This window comes from Phocoena sinus, chromosome 15 (genome assembly GCF_008692025.1).
Source record: "Phocoena sinus isolate mPhoSin1 chromosome 15, mPhoSin1.pri, whole genome shotgun sequence".
NCBI classification, from domain to species: Eukaryota; Metazoa; Chordata; class Mammalia; order Artiodactyla; family Phocoenidae; genus Phocoena; species Phocoena sinus.
Window position 1 is genome coordinate 83,152,347 of NC_045777.1, and position 22,419 is coordinate 83,174,765.

The 22,419-nt window shown below is 44.3% G+C and overlaps 1 protein-coding gene across 2 annotated transcripts in view; it reads right to left on the bottom strand.

The window, feature by feature from the left end:
* Nucleotides 1–21,981, bottom strand: part of LMTK2 (lemur tyrosine kinase 2) — an 82,268-nt gene extending 60,287 nt beyond the window's left edge. Inside the window, exon 1 of one of the 2 annotated variants that reach the window (XM_032604676.1) lies at nt 21,590–21,981. In XM_032604676.1, the coding sequence (XP_032460567.1) occupies nt 21,590–21,671 (82 nt within the window). In that variant the 5' untranslated portion in view covers nt 21,672–21,981. The remainder of the gene's footprint in view (nt 1–21,589) is intronic. The other variant, XM_032604677.1, reaches the window with a different exon arrangement.
* Nucleotides 21,982–22,419: the final 438 nt, after the last annotated feature.

Consider the following 22,419-nt stretch of genomic DNA (forward strand, 5'->3'; position numbering starts at 1 on the left):
ACACAGTACTACCCAAAACAAACAATCCAATAGTAACAAAATATCAAACCTGCATCTGACCAAGCCTCTAGATCTAAATACCAATTAACAGGAAATAAAGAGAATAGCGGAACATATTAAATTTCACAACAAGAACATAATCAGCAAAATTTAGGCTACGAAAAACACTCAAGGAGAAAACCCTGATGAATTACAAGGAGAGAGAAAGAGAGATGGAGAAGGAACTAAGAGATTTTAAAAGACCAACCAACTGCAATGTACAGGTGTTAATTTGAATCATGATTCAAAAACCTTAAAAAAATTATGACACTGAGACGATTGGAAATCTGAACACTGACAATTGACCATATTAGGGAAGCATGATCTAGTTCTCCCAGGAGAAAGTGATAAGGGCTCTGTTTTTAAAAGTTGTGTTTATCTCTCAGAGATAGTGACCTATTTAACAATGACTGGAATTTGGTTCAGAATAGTATGAGGGTAGAGAAACTGATGGGGGTATTATGAAAAAAGATGGCCCCAATCCGAGTCAATGGGTGGGTGAAAGGTACGTTCGTTCCTGGGAATTCATTATAGCCTCTGTCTAGTCTGGTGTATGTTTGAAGTTTTCCATTTATTAAATAATTTCTTCACATCCATTAAATAAAAAGTTTAAATAGGAAAAAAGAGTAGATATAACAATTTACAATCTGTGTGTCATAGTTTGCTAGAAATGCTGTAACAAAGTACGAACTGGTATGGACAATTCTAGAGGCTACAAGTCCAAGATGAAGCAGGGTTGGTTCCTCTGAGGGCTGTGAGAGACGGATTTGTCCCAGGTCTGTCTTCTCCCTGGGAATCTTCACATCACCTTCCCTCTATGCCTATCTCTGTGTCCAAATTTACCCTTTTTATAAGGACACAGTCATGTTGAATCACAGCCCTCCTAATGACCTCATTTTAACTTCATAACCTCTGTAAAGACCCTGTCCCCAAATAAGATCACACTCTGAGTTATAAGAGGTTAGGACTTCAATATATGAATCCGGGAGGGGGATACAATTTAACCCATCTCCAGGATGTATGTTTAAATGAAAACAAGAAAAAAAAAAAAACAGAAACAAACAGAACAGGTCGCAACAGTGTGTACACAACGTCACCAGCGGGCAACAGTGGGCACCTACGGGGAGGGAGACCAGGAGGAGGGGACACAGGGAGAGGTGGCTCCATCCTTCCACGTCTTGACTTCTGTACCAGGGGCTTCCCATGGTTGGCAGCCGAAAGTCCAAATCCCTTAACAAGCCTTACAGCATCCCTGGTCCTCCAGCCCCCGTTCACCTCTTCGCCCAGCACCCTCATCACTCGCCCCAGCTCTCCACCTGGAGCGACGACGGACCTCTCCCAGTCCTTCCAGATGGATTCTCTGTGACCTCAGTCTTCAAGTTCACTTTCTCCCCCACCAGAAATCCATCATTAATCTACTGGTTAACAGGATAAACACATGCTTTCAGGGTCAAACAAATAAGACCAAAAAGTAGCATTCCTTCAGTAATTTTATGCTCTTACTCAGCAAAGATTCTCCCCCATCACTAATCACCCTATGTCCACGGCACTGGGGTGTCCCTCCCTTGCCCCAGTCATGGCTTATCATTCGTTCCCCAGGCTGCACACAACTCCCACAAACACTCTTTACTTGCCCATTTTGCAATTCATGTTTAGCAGTGTAACTCTTAAGTTGTTTTCTTTAAAAAATAAGTTTTCTTAAAGAGTGGGTTTCCCCCAGCTTATATTCTCCTGTGATAGTGGGTATTTATTTCCACACGCCATGCTCTTTGCACAGTCTCATCTCACTGGAAGCCGTCAGAGTGGTTTCACCCCACGCCGGCAGAGAGGATCCAAAGGCACCCTCTCCTCCACGGGCCCCCGATGGTGCTACACAAGGAGCCTCCATTGTCGGTACCCCAAGTAACAGGGACTCTTAACAGATGCCTCTAAGACACGAGTCTAAACCTGCGTGTTAGTCTGCTCGGGCCACCATAACCAGACACCAGACACCGTGCAGCTTCAACAACAGAAATCTGTCTCCCAATCTGGAGGCTGGAAGTCCAAGACCCAGGGGTCGGCACGGTTGGTTCCTTCTGAGGCCTTGGCTTGCAGATGACCATCTTCTTTTTTAAAAATTATTTATTTATTTATTTATTTTTGGCTGTGTTGGGTCTTCGTTTCTGTGCGAGGGCTTTCTCTAGTTGTGGCGAGCGGGGGCCACTCTTCATCGCGGTGTGCGGGCTTCTCACTGCCGCAGCCTCTCTCGTTGCGGAGCACAGGCTCCAGACGCGCAGGCTCAGTGGTTGTGGCTCACGGGCCCAGTTGCTCTGCGGCATGTGGGATCCTCCCAGACCAGGGCTCAAACCCGTGTCCCCTGCATTGGCAGGCGGACTCTCAACCACTGTGCCACCAGAGAAGCCCCCAGATGACCATCTTCTCGCTGTGTCCTCCTCTGAGCGAGCATCCCTGATGTCTCTTTGTGTTCAAATTCCCTCTTCTTGTAAGGACAACAGTCATATTGGATTAGCAAGAAAGAGCTGATGGCCTTATTTTAACACATTCGCATCTTCAAAGGCCTGATCTCCAAATACAGTCAGTCACCTTCTGAAGTTGGAGGGTGATTGAGCTCAGCCCTGAACACTGAAAATTTATTAATTTAGGAACACCATCCCCACTGGTAGGGGATCCATTCTTGCTGGCACCAGAGCCAAGTATATGCAGCCTTCCTCCCTGGCTTCCCAGGACGCAGTGGTTTGAAAATGGGAACGGACTCTATAGCAGTTAAAGCGAGTGTCAGATACGTACCTAACCCTTCTGTTCTCCACCCTCACCCTCAGGAAATGCACAGGAGAGATTTATGTGTCTACTTGACAATTAAAGCTGGTGCCCACTGGGCTGACTAGACAAAGGAAACCTGGCAGAACTCAGAGAAGCTAAGGACCAGCAATCTTCCAAACCAGTGCCAGACATCAAGCCCAGGCTTTTTTTTTTTTTTTTTAAGTGTAGGACCAACAAGTCCACCTTCCTTTTCCAACATCCTGACAAGCAGTTCTACATCTGCGAGACCAGTCAAATGCATCATACTACTCAAGGAAAAAGATTCAGACAATCATTGCAAATCACACATTTTTATTTAACACCTCAAAATTACAAACCCATCTATCATAAAGGTTTCCTGTGCACAGAATCTTCAGTCACTAAGTGTTTTCCTTGCCTCTTAATTTAACAATACACCTATTTATAATAACATTAAACACTCTAGAATCTCCCTGATGAATTCTAATATTAGGAAGGGAAAATGAAGCACAGCACTAAATATACCCAACCACAGGGAACAGTAAATAGTGCGTTGATGATCTAGCCGATGAATCAGAGATTCCACAAAGACCCCTAAGCCAGGACATCAACAGCCTAGAAAAACAAACCATGCTGTGTGCTAACCAGTGAAGTGCTCCCCTTGTTCAGAAACAATTTCCAAGGTCAGCCAACCGCACTGTTCTCTCACACCTGCAGAAAGCTTATATACTTTGAGCGCTGACTGAATACCGGTGAATGAGATCATTTTAGATGAAGTCGCTGTTTCTCTCAGCTGTGTCCATTAAAAGCTGTTATCAGAGGCTCATTTTATTCCAATTTTAAAATCACTAACTAGGATGGAGACTACCACAAAAGAGCTCATCTCACGTGAGCTTGGCTAAAGGAATGTCAACAGTTTGGCCAAAGGAATGTCAGGTTTAGATGACCTCTGCCAGACTACCCTGGGCCCACACCCCAGGAAAATGACGGCAGGGATCATATTTTATGAACTAGAATCTTAATTAGGTTGTTGGCATAGTTAAGGTGTGGAGTCATCCACAGTGCCAGATGTTTGTAACAGCTCTGAATCAGGACCTCCCTGTGGTCCAGGAAGCCAGCTGATGAACAGGCAGGATCTGGTCCCAGAAGTAGAAACCCTGGGCCAGTTTCCCAGGGCTTCTTCCCCCACAACTGGCCACTTCAGTGCACCACTAATGTCTGGGGAAAAGGACATTCTGTCTTTCCATACAACTTCCCATTGAAATCTGTAGCATCGGGCAGGCAAGTCAATGGCAGTATTGTATTCACAACACTTAGCCGGTACACTTCCTGCAAAATACAGCCAAAAAGGGAAGGACAGATAACCTAGATGTGTGCTCCTTACTTCCCAGGCAGGGCAGACCCCAAACATCCTAGATAAACATGTCTACCTGTTTCTTAATATTTCCTACAACACTTTGATAGAGTCTATGGTCTCAGAACCTTTCCAGCTTCCTAAGGTCTAACTGAAAGTCTTGCCAATATAATTGACACATATTCTCTGGCCATGTCTTTAAAAGTTCTCTCTTTAGAGGAAGCAGACGGTGGTACGGATGCAGTTGGACTGGCCATAGGGATGGTTGGACTGGGGGAGGGGTACAGAGAATTCATTACACTCTTCCGTCTACTTTGTGTATGTTCAAAATTCTCCATAATAAAGTACTACCTTCATAACTAAGCCAGAAACTGCTTACAATACTGAACTGGACAAGGGTCTATGGAACATCAAGGCAAGATTACCTAGGGCTTCCTATCTGATAATGCTCCCCTGATACTGTCTTTATGTTATACAGAAAAATAAACCCAATATAACTAGGTGCTTCCAGACACTCAGGTGTCCAGCCCAAGTCAAGAGACCTATAGATAATGAGAAGCGTTCTGGGGACAAGGGTCTCTTATGGAAACAGCTGTTCCATCACCAGACTGTGAAGTCTACCCACCAGTAAGCCCCACCCAACACATCGATTCATTCAGCAAGTGTTTACCCAGCACCTTCTACAGAACAGGCACTGCCACAGGTTCGGGGAGTACAGAAGGGGAGAGAACAAAGCCCCTGCATTCACAGCTTACATTCTCATGCAGGAGACGGACCACAGGCAAATTAATAAATATATGGTACCTTGGACGGTGATAAGCAATGTGGAAAAATAAAGCAGGGAGGGGATGTGGGAGATTGTTATTTTATATGAAGTGATCAGGGAACCCATTCTGATATTAGAATAATTCACAGGAGAAATGATGGTGGTTTGGCCCCAGGTGGTTATAAAAGTAGCTAATACATAAATGGTGCTTACTATGTGCCAGGCACTGTTCTAAACTCATCCAACCCCATAACGACCCTTTGAGGTGGGTACTATTATTAGCCCCACTTTAAAGTGAAGAAGCTGAGCCCGGGAGAGGCAAAGATGCTTCTCCCGGGTCACACAGCTCCCACGTGGTGATGCTCAGGGGCACACTCCTACTCCAGGGCACTGAGGCAGGAGTGCCTGGGACCTGGCGGCAGATGCGACAAGGAGTGTGAGGGGAAAGGGTCGCAGGGGACATCTCGCATCGGTGTCCCTCATTCTTCAACATGGGCAGGCTTTCAAGGATCGCCTGACATTTGAGAAAACCCTCCTTAAAAAAGGTGAAAAAGGGCTTCCCTGGTGGCGCAGTGGTTGAGAGTCCGCCTGCCGATGCAGGGGACACAAGTTTGTGTCCCGGTCCGGGAAGATCCCACATGCCGCGGGGCGGCTGGGTCCGTGAGCCATGGCCGCTGAGCCTGCGCGTCCGGAGCCTGTGCTCCACAACGGGAGAGGCCACGACAGTGAGAGGCCCGCGTACCGCCAAAAAAAAAAAAAAAAAAAAAAAAAAAGTGAAAGAAAGTGACCAAACCAAAGAGAGAAAAAGGGATCTGAAGGAGGCAGACCATACAGTGGTTAAAAAAAAAAACCTAAAAATTATTACAAAGCTATAATTAATATCCTCAGAAATAAGAGGAGATATTACACTCATGAGAAGATGCTATTTAGAAAGGGGGTGGGGGAGGAAGGAAAAACTCTTGGAAATAAAGTGTAGTAGAAAAAACAAAGGCCGTCACATAGTAGAACGAAGAGATAAAACGTGAACAAAAGGAGAGTCGAAGTTCACTCCAAAAAAGCCCAACATTCAACTAACAGACGTTCCAGGAGGAAAAGAACAAAGAAAAGGAAGAGGAAATAACTCCCTAAAAATATATGTGTATGAAACTCTTCTGGAACTAAAGGACGCCACTTTCCAGATTCAAAAGGCCCACTGCGTACCCACCTTGATGAGTGGGATGAACGGTAAAGACTCACGCCAAGGCATCGCTTTGCAACCTTCCAGAATTTAGAGAGAAAGTCTCAAAAGCTTCTATCCAAGGCAGGGAACAGAGGCCACGTGGGAGAGGAAATCAGGTGGCCTCAGACCTGGCAGCAGAGCGCTGGGGGCAGTGGGAGAGCCACCCAAGCCCAGCACCGGGCGTAGCCAACCCAGCGAGAGGACATTTCAACTCCTGCCAAGGAGCGTGGGACAAATTAATGATACACTCACGAAGAGCTAAGGAAATGATAACATCTAGCTAAAACAAAAGATGCCGAAGAAATTTAATCATCAGATACACTATAGGCTCAGCTGCAAATAGTATTTGTAGTCATAAAAATATGAATGCTGGGGCTTCCCTGGTGGCACAGTGGTTGAGAGTCCGCCTGCCGATGCAGGGACGGGTTCGTGCCCCGGTCCGGGAGGATCCCACGTGCCGCGGAGCGGTTGGGCCCGTGAGCCGTGGCCGCTGAGCCTGCGCGTCTGGAGCCTGTGCTCCGCGACGGGAGAGGCCACAACGGTGAGAGGCCCGCGTACCGCAAAACAAAAAAAAGAAAGAATGCTGATTTAACCAAAAAGTGTAAATAACGATGCTGAGGAGGGGGAGGGTGTATACGTGTGTAAGTACATAAATCCTCTTTTTCCATAGCAGAAATGCAGTACCTACTGAAACCAAGAAATAGTGGTTCCACCCTGTTCTTTAGCAACATGGCTAAAAGAGCTGGCAGGCAATGCCCAGGGGAGCAGAGGGTAGGGATGAAGAACAGGATGTGGGACAGGGGCTCCCTAAGCTATTTTTTTGTGGTACGCGGGCCTCTCACTGTTGTGGGCTCTCCCATTGAGGAGCACAGGCTCCGGACGCGCAGGCTCAGCGGCCATGGCTCACGGGCCCAGCCGCTCCGCGGCATGTGGGATCTTCCCGGACCGGGGCACGAACTCATGTTCCCTGCATCGGCAGGCAGGCTCACAACCACTGCGCCACCAGGGAAGCCCACCCTAAGCTATTTTTATTATAAGCTCTGGAACACGTTCACTTTAAAAAAATATCTACATGCACTAATTGATGCAAATAGAGAGGAGACGGGGAGGGGAACAGAAAAGAGAGGGCCAAGGGAGTGGGAACAACATTTAAGGGATGGGGATGGGACAAAGAAACAGGGTCAAACAGGAAACAGGACGCTGTAGAGGCAGATGGAGACAAGGGTGTACGGACGGCAGAGGAGGAAAGCACCTCTTCAATAAGTGGTGCTGGGAAAACTGGACAGGTACATGTAAAAGTATGAGATTAGATCACTCCCTAACACCATACACAAAAATAAGCTCAAAATGGACTAAAGACCTAAATGTAAGGCCAGAAACTATCAAACTCTTAGAGGAAAACATAGGCAGAACACTCTTTGACATAAATCACAGCAAGATCCTTTTTGACCCACCTCCTAGAGAAATGGAAATAAAAACAAAAATAAACAAATGGGACCTAATGAAACTTCAAAGCTTTTGTACAGCAAAGGAAACCATAAACAAGACCAAATGACAACCCTCAGAATGGGAGAAAATATTTGCAAATGAAGCAACTGACAAAGGATTAATCTCCAAAATTTACAAGCAGCTCATGCAGCTCAGTAACAAAAAACACAACCCAATCCAAAAATGGGCAGAAGACCTAAATAGACATTTCTCCAAAGAAGATATACAGACTGCCAACAAACACATGAAAGAATGCTCAACATCATTAATCATTAGAGAAATGCAAATCAAAACTACAATGAGATATCATCTCACACCAGTCAGAATGGCCATCATCAAAAAATCTAGAAACAATAAATGCTGGAGAGGGTATGGAGAAAAGGGAACACTCTTGCACTGCTGGTGGGACTGTGAATTGGTACAGCCACTATGGAGAACAGTATGGAGGTTCCTTAAAAAACTACAAATAGAACTACCATATGACCCAGCGATCCCACTACTGGGCATATACCCTGAGAAAACCATAATTCAAAAAGAGTCGTGTACCAAAATGTTCATTGCAGCTCTATTTACAATAGCCCGGAGATGGAAACAACCTAAGTGTCCATCATCAGATGAATAGATAAAGAAGATGTGGCACATATATACAATGGAATATTACTCAGCCATAAAAAGAAACAAAATGGAGCTATTTGTAATGAGGTGGATGGACCTAGAGTCTGTCATACAGAGTGAAGTAAGTCAGAAAGAGAAAGACAAATACCGTATGCTAACACATATATATGGAATTTAAGAAAAAAAATGTCATGAAGAACCTAGGGTTAAGACAGGAATAAAGACACAGACCTACTAGAGAATGGACTTGAGGATATGGGGAGGGGGAAGGGTAAGCTGTGACAAAGCGAGAGAGTGGCATGGACATATATACACTCCCAAACGTAAAATAGATAGCTAGTGAGAAGCAGCCGCATAGCACAGGGAGATCAGCTCGGTGCTTTGTGACCACCTAGAGGGGTGGGATAGGAAAGGTGGGAGGGAGGGAGATGCAAGAGGGAAGAGATATGGGAACATATGTATATGTATAACTGATTCACTTTGTTATAAAGCAGAAACTAACACACCATTGTAAAGCAATTATACTCCAATAAAGATGTAAAAAAAAAAAGTGTCTTGGAAAGAAATATGGTGATTAGTAGCAAAAGAAACATAAGAATGGTTCACTTTTCTTTTTTTAACTACTCCTGAGAACTTACACTACTAAAAGTTATTCAAAAGTAGAATAAAGCTATGCAGGAAAATACATACATTAAATTGTCATCTTTTATATGTGAACTGAGAGAGAGGGTCCAGGAGAAAATATGGAAGCTACTGCTGCTGCTGGCTGAGCCCTGGAGGGAAGCAAGAGATGAGGCAGGATGGGATCAAGGGCATCAATCAAGGAGGTGGTCTTAAAGAGCTGAGAGAGGGCTTCCCTGGTGGCGCAGTGGTTGAGAGTCCGCCTGCAGATGCAGGGGACACGGGTTCGTGCCCCGGTCCGGGAAGATCCCACATGACGCAGAGCGGCTGGGCCCGTGAGCCATGGCTGCTGAGCCTGCACTCCGCAGGCCACAACAGTGAGAGGCCCGCGTACTACAAAAAAAAAAAAAAGGAGCTGAGAGAACAAGGAGGAAAATGACGTGTCTACAACGCCACATACATTTCTTGACACCTGCCTGTGACTCTTCAAAGTACACACAAACTATCTGCTCGCGAGCACTCTTCTTGGGATCCACAGCCTCCAGCAGACTGTAGACATGGTCCACACCTCCACAAAGGCATTTATTTAATCACAGTGTTTAAGTATTTTTCATGTTCACAAGCGAATGTTTACAAGTTTACGATTACATTTCTTTCAAGTCAGAAATATTTTTAAATCACCTTTAATTAAACAGTGCAAATCATTTCATAGGTGGAAGTTGTTGTTCTTACAAATTAAAAAAAATTAAATATGAATGTGGTTTTGTGAGCCTAATTATGGAAGTTAGCACCTTTCCTAATTCAATAAGGAATTATCTATAGTACTTCAAGAATCAAGTATATCATAAATATTTTTAAATCTCACTCAGGACTTTCAGATAATAAATAGAAATAAATATTCAAAGGAAAAATAACTGGAATCAGTCTATGCGTGTGCATCACACTAGTAAGAGTTTTCCTGAAAGTACGAGGCAGTGAACCGGAGAACAGGGTGGACTGGATGTCAGATCACCTCAACCCAGAATGAAGTCAGCCTCTGACAGGCTGTACGGGATTGAATTTACTGCTTCACATCTCTGGGCCTCAGTTCCCTCACCTGTAAACTGGCATTTCAGCTCTAAAGTTCTATACAAAAGGATTATAATTCCAAAATTGCATGAGTTCTCCAAGTGCCTCTACAGTGAAAATTGGTAATCAGATCGTTTATTGAAATTTTTTATTTAAAGCAAACAAAGTTGAATTACAGACTTCTGGATTGCACTGCTCATCAGGCCTCTGGTGGAGTGTTCCCAGGGGACTATTTTGGTAAGTTTGTTATTTTTCAGCGCCTCACCTGCAATCAGTGTCCGGGTGTTGCATTTGAATAACAGTCTGAAGTCAGAGTCAAGTGGGGCTCTGCGCCTGGAAGCTGCAGCCTGCATCCTTGGAAAGTAACACTTGCTGCTGACACAGAGCCATTCTAGGGAGGCACACTGCCAGGGAGCACCAAGAAGAGGGATTTTTTTTTCCTTCTGAAAGGAGCGCAGGTTGAATTTATTGAGGGTTCTGAGGAAGAATCTGCAGCGTGCAAAACACGCTAAACTTAAATTCAGAGGCTGATCTGAGAGGTAACCAGTAGATCACAACCTTCGGTTTTGCAATAAACTGAAACTACAGAATTTTACAATTACTGGTTGGTTAGAGTAGATATTTTAAATGTGCAAAATGACTGCAAACTCATCCTCCTCTGTCTTCTAAGTCCAAAAAGTCTTAGAGATTTACCTGCCATAATTAAAGGCTGCAGTTATATCACATCAAACTCAAGCCTCCTGTTCAGTGTAGCAAAAAGGGGAAAAAGACACTTTCAGGATGGACTTTGAACATGGACCTCAAGGAGAAAAAAAAAAACCCACGAGCTTTTAAAAATTAAATTCTGGACTTCCCTGGTGGTCCAGTGGTTAAAAATCTGCCTTCCAATGCAGGTGACGCGGACTCGATCCCTGGCGGGGAACTAAGATCCCACACGCCGTGGGGCAACTAAGCCTGTGCACCACAACTAGAGAGCGCGTGTGCCACAACTACTGGGCCCACGCACTCTGGAGCTTACACACCACAACTAGAGAGAAGCCAGTGCACTACAACTAGAGAAGCCGGTGCACTGCAGTGAAAGATCCCACGTGCTGCAACAAAGATCCCGTGTGCTGCAACTAAGACCCGACACAGCCAAATAAATTTTAAAAAATTTAAAAAAAATAAAAAATAAAAATTAAATTCTAGTGGTTTCACTTTAGGATAAGAGCAACTTCTCTGTCAAAAATCACTATCCTAGATTCTTAGAATGAAATTCTTTTCTCCTGTGCAAAGCATATGTATTGCCAAAAAAAAAAACCCAACAAAAAACGAAAACAGAGTCCAGAATTATCTGTACTAGTGTGTGGGCCTATGATGTTCTTTTTATTTATTTATTTTTGGCTGCGTTGGGTCTTCAGTGCTGCGCGCAGGCTTTCTCCAGTTGCAGCGACTAGGGGCTACTCTTCGTTGCAGTGCACGGACTTCTCATTGCGGTGGCTTCTCTTGTTGCAGAACACGGGCTCTAGGTGCAAGGGCTTCAGTAGCTGTGGCACGCAGGCTCAGAAGTTGTGGTTCGCGGGCTCTAGAGCACAGGCTCAGTAGCTGTGGCGCGCGGGCTTAGTTGCTCCGCAGCATGTGGGATCTTCCTGGACCAGGGCTCAAACCCGTGTCCCCTGCATTGGCAGGCGGGTCCTTAACCACTGCACCACCAGGGAAGTCCCGGGCCTATGACGTTCTTAATCAAACCCAACTGATTATACAATCATCATTCTGTAGCAGTTTTAGAGAGAGATAGTTTGCTTTCTTTAGCTCGTCATAAAAATATTTTGTACACATCAATACACCCACAGAAAGTACATCAAATTACGTCAACTAGCTTTAAAAAAAGTACCTGTTGAAAAATACAAAATGGGCTACAAACCCGAGGCTATTCCAAAATAAATCAGTTTAGAAAAACAAACTTTTTTATAGCAAAATGTTAACAACATGGTATTATACTGGAAAAAACTAACCCCGCAAGTTCTTGTACAGGTCAAGAATCAGGGACTCTCACAAAGCATGCACATCTGTCACCTGGAGAACTAAGAATGTCATGAGTTATACCTGCTCAAGCTTAGTTTCCTTGCTGGTCTGAGCTGCAGTGGGCAGAAACCTGGCAGGCCCGGGCAGGACGTCTACACCATGAGGTTCACAGCTCACAGTACTGGCATCTGACTGTCAGGCTACCAGCTCACGATTCGTTTTTACTGATTATTTATACAGGAGATTTATAAAATGTAAAGAGGTTATTATTTATACTGACTCCCAGAGAAGGGGCTAAAGTTACAAAAAAAAAAAAAATGAATGAAAGGAAAGGTCTTTGGAGTGGTTAAGTGCTGTAAGTGTGTTCTACCCTGTTTAAATTCCTTTGTGGTTATAGCACACATACTTTGCACAGGAGGTTTCTTCAGAATGATACTCATGTATGGTGGTCAGGAGCAGAGAGCACTTCAGATTTTAGGTGTTGACATGAATCTTTTAATTTTAAATTGTTCTTCCTTCCTTGAGTCTCACTAGCTCCACAAGTCAACAGATTTCTATTAAATAACTGATTTTATTTTGTCTCTAGTAGAAGATAAAATATTTTGTGTCTCAGGATTGGAGAAATCGCCTGAAAAGTACTACAAATGCAGATTTCCGGGCCAACATCCAGAATTCCTACTGAGCTGGTTTGTTTGGGGGCCCCCAAACCTGCATTTCTACAAGTACCTGGGTGATCTTGATGCAAATAATCCTGTTTTATAAAAACATCTTTACTTTTTCCTGAAACAATTTCAGCTGAACTTGATACCATGGCTGGGATTTATATCAAAACAGTGGGGGCCACTGGGCCAGTGGGAAAGGTACACGTGAACAAGATTCACCATAAATTCAAAATTGCTGATGCTGGGTGACAGGCACATGAGGGTTCATTATATTAATTATTCTACTTTTGTGTATGTTTGAAATTTTCCATAATAAAAAATGAAAAGAAACAAAAAGCTCCGTAAAAAAATCACAGCAAGTCTACAGCCCCCTGTACTTTCCAAGAGACTTGCCACTGGACGTTATATCTGAACTTTCACCAATTAAAGGAGTTGCCTATGATCCCTTTCAACAATTTCCAAAGCTGATAGGCCCCCTAAAATAATTCTCTCTAACTTAAGCTTACAAGGTTTCCCTCCTATTCTTAGAGATTAGGCTGCTCTTGGAGAGAGTCAATAAAATCTTTCAAATATCCATTGCTCTGAAAATAAAAATAACATCTTGCCAATACCACTACACCACAAGTGTGGGATGTGTAGTATTTACGATGGTATTAATAGGCGATTAAACGGTGGTCAAGTGACACGGTCAAACGTGCACAGGGTCCGTCCAAGTCATCTGTCTCTTAGAGGCCCTTTGTCCCTCCAAAATCTCTCACTGACTCTCTCTCTTTTCCCAACACCTAGGATTAGATACAGGAAGCAGAGGATCAAACCCCTATAATACGGGACCTAATGAAACTTAAAAGCTTTTGCACAGCAAAGGAAAACATAAACAAGACGAAAAGACAACCCTCAAAATGGGAGAAAATATTTGCAAAGGAAGCAAATGACAAAGAATTAATCTCCAAAATTTACAAGCAGCTCATGCAGTTCAATATCAAAAATACAAACAACCCAATCCAAAAATGGACAGAAGACCTAAATAGACATTTCTCCAAAGAAGATATAAGATTGCCAACAAACACATGAAAGGATGCTCAGCGACACTAATCATTAGAGAAAGGCAAATCAAAACTACAGTGAGGTATCACCTCACACCACTCTGAATGGCCATCATCAAAAAATCTACAAACAATAAACGCTGGAGAGGGTGTGGAGAAAAGGGAACCCTCTTGCATTGTTGGTGGGAATGTAAATTGATACAGCCACTATGGAGAACAGTATGGAGGTTCCTTAAAGAACTAAAAATAGAACTACCATACAACCCAGCAATCCCACTACTGGGCATATACCCTGAGAAAACTATAATTCAAAAGAGTCATGTACCACAATGATCACTGCAGCACTACTTACAATAGCCAGGACATGGAAGCAACCTAAGCGTCCATCGACAGATGAATGGATAAAGAAGATGTGGCACATATATACAATGGAATATTACTCAGACAAAAAAAGAAACAAAATTGAGTTATTTGTAGTGAGGTGGATGGACCTAGAGTCTGTCATACAGAGTGAAATAAGTCAGAAAGAAAAACAAATACCATATGCTAACACATATTTATGGAATCTAAAAAAAAAAAAGTGGCTCTGAAGAACCTAGGGGCAGGGCAGGACAGGAATAAAGACACAGACGTAGAGAATGCACTTGAGGACACGGGGAGTGGGAAGCGTAAGCTGGGACGAAGTGAGAGAGTAGCATGGACATATATACACTGCCAAATGTAAAACAGGTAGCTAATGGGAAGCAGCCGCATAACACAGGGAGATCAGCTCCGTGCTTTGGAACCACCTAGAGGGGTGGGAGGGAGATGCAAGAGGGAGGAGATATGGGGATATATGTATATGTATAGCTGATTCACTTAAACTAACACACCATTTTAAAGCAATTACACTCCAATAAAGATGTTAAAATAAAAACAAACAAAAAAGAAAAACCCTAATATAAATGTGCCAGTAGCAGCAAGCAAATCCAGGGCCCAGATACTGGTTTCTAATATCACGCTCCAATAAAAGGAAGCTGCGTGAGACATGGCTGATCCTAGGGCCGCAGCAGGGAATATACAAGGTGAGCTTATAGCGCCAGAAAACAAGGAAGTGCTTAAAAAAAAAAAAAGAAAGATGGACATATGTCTATAGGACACAGGAGCCAACTGAAAGGACTCCCAGGGGCCAATTTAAGCAGCAAAATAAATAACAGTATTGAATTATAACCCAAAGTGTAAAATCAATATCCATGTGTCCATACTGATATAAATAATTGAATAAGGAAATAAATGGGGAAGAATAGTTAAATACCCTGTACAGAAACCCAGGTGATTTCTACCTCAAGGAGGTGGCACGGAACTCATCACCACTAAGTGCGGGCTGTGCGTACGCGCAGCGTGGAGAAGGGAGGAAAGGGTAACCTGACAGTGGAGAAAGCTGACACAGCACGGCCAGGGGATCAAGGGACTAGTAGTCTTGAAAGCACGCACCCTTGACATGATGTGATGAGAACAGCAGTTCAACTCTGTGGTCTTCCTCCCCAAAACACAGAATCCCAGCCTAATAGCGAGAAAAACATCAAACATGCACCAGCTGAGGGATGTTCTACAAAACTCCTGACCAGGACTCCTCAAGATGTCAGGATCATCAAAAACAGGGAACAGACTGGAGGGGCCCAAGGAGCCATGTCAACCAGACACACTGTGGGATCCTGAACCGGAAAAAGGACATCAGGGAAACACTGAAGCAATGCGAGTGAAGTCTGCACGCTGGTTACAATGTATGAGTACCGGCTACTTGTTGTTACCAACGTCAAAAGGGAAAACTGGGCAAAGGATACACAGGAGCTCTTTGTACCATCTTTGCAACTTTCCTGTAAATCTACATTTGTTCTAAAAGAAAAAGTTTATGGCTAAAAATAAAACAACTATCCATGGCCTCATTCCAGATGAAGGACTGGGGCTGGATGAAGTTCACAGGACAATGACAGGGTCTAAGCTGACACCCTCTCCTTTTAACACACGCACGCTCTGGAGTGCTGGTCTGGTGAAGTCAGTTCTCCAGCACCATCCCTCTCATACTTCAGCATCACCCACAAACTTCAAAACCACGCAAACACGAGAAATACTGAGGCGATGAGACACAGAGCTTACAATCCAGGTGAAGAGACAGGACTTAAAAAAACAGGTGGCATTTGCTAAGTGCAAGCGGTAGGCCAGTACAACAAACGCAAACCTTTTTTGATGACGCAACCCACCAGTAAATTTTCTTCGTAGTCCTTCCATTTCATGTAAATTTATTTACAAGTCATACAAATGCATTAGTGTACCAATACACTCTATCCCTCAAAAGTCACATAAGTCAAAAATTTTTAAGGGCGAAATGAAAATAAATTAGAAAATTCCCACGTTTTCATGCTGCATCCCCTGGATGAGAGCAGAGGCTGGGACAGCAGAAACTCAGTTGCCATGACCTCCCTGCCCAAAGCTTCCCAAACTGGGGTCAGATGCTGGGTGCCCAGAGCTACTCCAGCTGCACCACAGCACCGGGTCGTGGCACATCTGTTTGAGGTAATGGGAATTTAAGCCTTTTAAAACAAACATATAATATAGTAAAATGCAAAATCTGCCAAGCTGTTAAAAATAAAATGTTAAGTTTACCACCACCCCTCTGAAGCCCCAGGAAAGCAGAAGAGTACAAAGCGCTCTTCTGCAGTCAGGGTGGAGGGCAGTGGGTGGGGGGCAGAGGCTTTCAGAGAAGTAAAGGCGCTCACCGTGTTGTGTCTCAGGCACCTGCGCTGCGACATTCGGCTTCAGCTGTTCTCATGTTGCCCACTTGAATCACAATAAAGTCCAATGAAATCTGGAATCTCTGCACTGGGCTAACCTTTGCACAAAACCTTCTTTTGAAATATTGAGGTTATTTTTCTGATATGCCTGTTCTTTGTGGCAAATAACTGTAATGCCAAGGCATGGTTCCAAATCAGTCATTTACTACAACTTAAAAATACTTCACTCCAACATTTTGCTCTGACACAGGTTTTGCCACAGCTCCTCAGCTTTCTTACAGTGTCTTCATATGAGGATTCACAGAAAAGCAGGAATTCGAATCTAAAAACCACCCCAGATACAGCAGTTTGTTTTAGACCAGGAACGTTTGTCCAGCTTCTCCTTTCTATAATATTCCTTTCCTCGTGTCTGAGTAATAAATAAAAATTTCAAAGAGTGAAGCACCGCTAGAGGACTGCAAAAATACATAATTTTAAAAGAGAGAGAGAGAGAGAGAGAAAGCAAGTCTGCCACATTCGTCTCTCCAAGTGACATTTTCTAAGGGGAAGCCTCAGAACTGTGCTGGTCCTACCACAGTCTGGGTGAACGGGCTCCCTTCAGGGACACTTTCTGCGAGCACACAATTTTGTTTGGGATCAACCAAACTTAGATTGCCCGTGGTTCCTTTAAGTAAATTAAAACCAGCAATTGTTCACATGCAAGAGTTTTAGTCATCTCGATGTTCAAAAACAGGTTTATTATATAAAAGCAGACTAATCCAGATCATCTTAAAATTTTCTAGCATAATTCCCCAAGACTATAAATTTCAAGAAGTAGGGCTTCCCTGGTGGCGCAGTGGTTGAGAGTCCGCCTGCCAATGCAGGGGACACGGGTTCGTGCCCCGGTCCGGGAAGATCCCACGTGCTGCGGAGCGGCTGGGCCCGTGAGCCATGGGCCCGTGAGCCATGGCCGCTGAGCCTGCGCGTCCGGAGCCTGTGCTCCGCAACGGGAGAGGCCACAACAGTACCGCAAAAAAAGAAGTAACACTACCAGCTTATACATCATACTTCAATAAGCCAGATTTCTCTCTAAAGGATCTTCACCCATCATATAATCTGCTATTTTGAGAAACAAAGATTTTTTTACATCCATAAGTTCTAGGCATTCCATGATACGCAGCTACCACGGTGACTTCCTTCTTTGAAGCCATACCACCCACCATTAGTCAATTCTAGGATAACCCACCAAATTTACAAAGAAATCTGAAGCAATGAAGGAATCTATGTTGCCAAGGGCCAAACCTGTAGCACGCATGGCTATCACGTGACAGCAACCCCTTAGGTAAATATTATCATCATCCTTTTTTAATAGTTGAATTCTAAGAAGCTTGGAGAGGTCAAGTGACTGGGCAAGGTCTTAACAGCTTTAAAGTGGCAGAGGAAGGCCTCACACCCAGACTAACTCCAAAGTCCAAGCTCTGGCCACAACGCCTGCTCCTCCTGTGACTGGTTCATGAATTTTACTCTCAACTGAGCTGAAAAGGTGGATTCTTTTTATATGTCCACCTACAAGGGCTTTTTTGAGGACCAGTCTGTTTACAGTCTCAGAACCCTGGCTATCCCCTATATGACATTTACATTACGCAGTGTTTTTCATTATATGTACAGCTGTTCTAAGTGACACAGCCCACAGGAGCACAGAGGGCCCAAGGGCTCTAAATTTCAAGAGAATTGCGTGAACAGTCAGCACATCTGCACATCGATATCAGCAAAACTGTAGAGATCTGATAACTTCGATGCTGATCAGCTACCAAGTTGCTGGACAGATTTCCTATCACTATGCAAATGAACATATTTAGTTAACCCCAAAATATCACCTACTGAAAGCAATTAACAGCATTCCCAGTCTAAATCAGATCTCAAGCCTTAGAGCCATATATCCTGACAAGAATTTGCATGGAAAGCTCTCAGAAGCTGTTAAAATAAACACAAAAATTCACACTTTAGAAAGCACTTCCTTTACTTCAGAAATCTTTTTCAAGATACAAGCCTGTTTGCTTAATCTAAAACAAAAGCCCCGGTTTCACAAGCTGCTGTTTAATCAGTAGCTGAGTCCCACCGGCTTCACAGACTTCCGTGAGGTCCTTTATCTGGAACTGCTAAAAGCTTCCTCTGTACTCTGTGACCTAATATGCCACAGAACAATAGAAGTGAGTTTCCTTGTCTAAGCACTGCCCTAATATTAATAACAAGTTGTGGACTTAGAGGAATGCCTTCACGCATACATCTTTCTTTATGATGTGAATTCTGAGAATCTTAAAAAAGGCACATAAATATTTGCCAAGAGAAGAAAGGTCTGATAACTATGATCTGGAGAAAAGGAATTTCTTAACTGTAATCTTAGTTTGGTAACTGAACTGTGTGTGAAACAGTGGACTTCCTGCCTTTACGTAAGCTTCCTAAGTGAGGACCGGGATCTCAGTCTATATAATAAGGGCCTTTGCAGAAATACAGATTCTCAGGAAAGCCGCCCCCCCCCCCGCCCCCCAGGGAGGACATAAGGGACTCTCAGAGTGATAAAGAGATTCTCCCCCCCAAATTCGACCTAGAAATGCCTTCTTGCCTGATGGGCAAAGGCAATCCACATATTTACAAAGCTTACTATGACTGAATGGGTAAATACCTTTTTTCAACTTTAGAACCTAGAAATGATTCTGGATGACAAAGAAACGTGGGATAAATGAACTTCGATTTAAATGCTGAATTTCAGTTAACTGTCTCATTTCCCCATGCAAACAGGCTGGCAAAGGATACAATTCAAGTATTTTTTCCAATCTACTGTTGATAAGCCATGCTTTCTCCAAGGCAGTATTAACCAGTTTGAACTTTAAGCAGAATAAGGCCAAGGAGGCAAAGACCATATACAATGGATCTACTCTGAATTTGAAAATGGCCAGCTCTCCCTTTGTAAAGAGTACAGGCCCCCAGATAATCAAAAGCTTGATAGTTGTTTTCAATGTTTAACTGCTCTTTTATCTACTATGTATGTTCCAGAGGGGTTCCTCTTTCTTAACCAGCGAACTCACTTATCAGGATTAGCTCAAAGGTTTCTTTACTCTTCTTGGTCAAGAATCTACCCCCATTACCAGGATTAACAATCCCTTCTGAAAGGAAATAAAAACTCCCAAATCTATGTGTGATTGTGCATTTTTTCCACATAATTTAACCGTAGTAGGTATTTGTCATCCATAGGCCACAAGTCTCACCATACACCCTCCAAGCAATAGAACATGAGGGAAAATCCACAAAAGCTGCTACAAGTCACCGAATAGTTCTTTCCATTTTTTGATTCATACCTCCATGAAATAGTAAAAGAAGGGAATAAACACATTAAGAGGTTTATAGGGACTTCCCTGGTGGACCAGTGGTTAAGACTCCGAGCTTCCACTGCAGGGGGCATGGGTTCAATCCCTGGTCGGGGAACTAAGATCCCACATGCCTCACGGTTCAGCCAAAAAAAAAAAAAAAAAGGTTTATAAGCAGCCACATTTCCAAAGTTTCCTAAATAGAATCTGTTTTACAAAATATGTAAAACTTCGATTAAGAGCAAAGTCATCTGGAAACTTCTTGAATCCCTTTCACATATGTAATCTTTATCCACTGTCCTATTCTAGTGCTAATTTTCAATTTCACTATGAACATGTTTCAATATCAACATCGACACTTCTCCCTACAGTCTTTTATAATTTCCCAGGTACTTTCTGTGACTCATACCTGGGCTGCCTATACATTCCTCATAATATTCACTCTTCTTATCTATCAGGTCAGAAAACAGAATTCACCTTACACATATTTGATCTAAGGCAGTGGCAGAAATTTAGCAATACACTACATGGTACAATGATAACAGTTTATACCCAACTAAAGGGCACTCAATGACATGACCTGGTGTGTCTCTGGAAACAATTATATTTAGCTTCCATCGTAGATGTGTTTGAAAAATATGTCTTTACCAGGGACAGTACCTTCCACATTCTGCACCCAACTAACATCATTCTAAAATAACTCTTGACCTCAAGAGTATTCTAAACAGCTAACAAGAGACCTGAAGTGGTAAAGCAGAAAAATCACACAGCTAGGGGAATCTAAGACCTGGGTTTAAGTTGTGGCTCCTCCTAAAATTTAGCTGTGTCACCTTGGGTAGGTCATTTGACCCCCAGGGCCTCACTATCTTCAACTGCAAAATGAAAGAAATTGGACTAAATTTTCTTTAAGGTCTCTCCCATCTCTAAGATTCCATGATTCTATGAAATTTCAGTCTCCCCTCATTTCAAAGATAAGCAACAGATGATAATGGTAAATTAGCCTAGATTATTTTTTTCCTTAAAAAAAAATTATCCAACTTGAGATGCTTTCCTGGACTGAAGTTTTATCTGAGAAAATAAACCACAAACGAAAACGATGGGGAGAAAAAAAGAAAATCACACACTGACGTAGCTAAAATAGAAACTTCAATCACCCTTGGGCCATTTTGTCAATAGTTATTCAAAGGCTGCTACTCTAATCACTGGCTTCCTAAAGTAGAGATATTTATAGAGTGGTTTCCTTCTCATTCCCAGAGATTCAATCTGAATAAAACGCACAGCGTCTAAAATCAATTTACAACTTCAGAACAAGTTACAGGGAGCGAAGGAAACTCTGCGCAGCTCTCCAAGTCATTTGCATTTAAGTATGATTAGGGCTAAGAAACGGTTCTCATTATAAGATGTGAGAAAAGCACAGGAGGCAGGTGACATCTGGAAAAGGAAGCAGAACTGCCAGCAAGGGATGTAGGCTGAGGACCTTCAGGCAACAGGTCCAGAGCCGGTGCTGCAGTCTACCCCGGGAGGGGTCGGTCGCTGCCGCCCCGTTCGCAGTCCTCCCCAGCCCCATCCGCATCGCCTCGCCCCCGCTTCGGCCCTCGAGAGGCAGCCCGCTCCCCCCCCCCCACCCCGCCCAACACACGTCCGTGCTGCAAAATCTCCCTAATCACTGGTTTCCCCGGGCCTCCCGCCCCGGCAGGCCCTCCGATTCCTCGGCGCCGAGGCCGGACCGGGCCTGCAGCCTCCTTCCCAGCCACCCCCGTCGCAGCGGCCCCGCAGCCCGGTCCCCTCAGCCCCGTCCCTGCCTCGGGCCCGCTCACCTGCACCTGTTTGCGGAAGTGGCGCGGCCCCGGCACTGCCGGCGGCCAGGAGCAGCAGCAGCAAAGGCGGGGGCCCCGGCATCTCGCCCACGGCGCAGCCCCGGAGACTGGCTCTCGGGTTGCCTTCCGTCCGTCCGTCCGTCAGTCGGTCCTGTCTCCCTCCGCTGCCTCAGCGGCACCCGCGCCGGCTGCTCCTGAGCACACGTCGTTTCGGCCAAACCTCAGCCCAGATCCTGGTCCGCACCCACCGCTCCAACCACAGAAACACCATCCTTCCTGCCCGCCCGCCTGCGCCGCCGCCGCCGCCGCCTCTCAACAGAAGCAACGGCAGCAGGTCTGCGGAGCCGCGAGCCAGTGCAGCCGCGCTCCCACCGCCATGATGGGCTGCGTCATGTGACGTAAGGTGGGGGGGCGGGACGCCGTGATAGACAGCCCACCCCGCCAATCGTCAGCTCCACACCCGCCTGGGAGGCCCCGCCCATCACCCTGGCTGAGGGAGGGTGGCCGCCGGTGCGCCCCCTGCAGACCAAGAAGTGGGTGAGCAGCAGGTGATGCCAGCAATTATTTTACAATTTTTTAAAAAGGGAAGTATAAAGAAGATAATGAAAAGCATCCAGAATCCATTCTGAATTTTTTTCTCAGTATTTCAAAACGTGTAAAAATAGGCCTGTTTTGTCTTCTGCCTTTTTTACTTGCAACAGACGTTTTAGGCTCTTCTTAGGTTGACCTATCAGCCACCAAGGAGCTTTGGGCTTTTTTATTTCAATTCAACAAGAATAGAATACCTCTCCCCTCGCACCCACTAGTTCAGCTCCTGAGCTCAAGCTGTT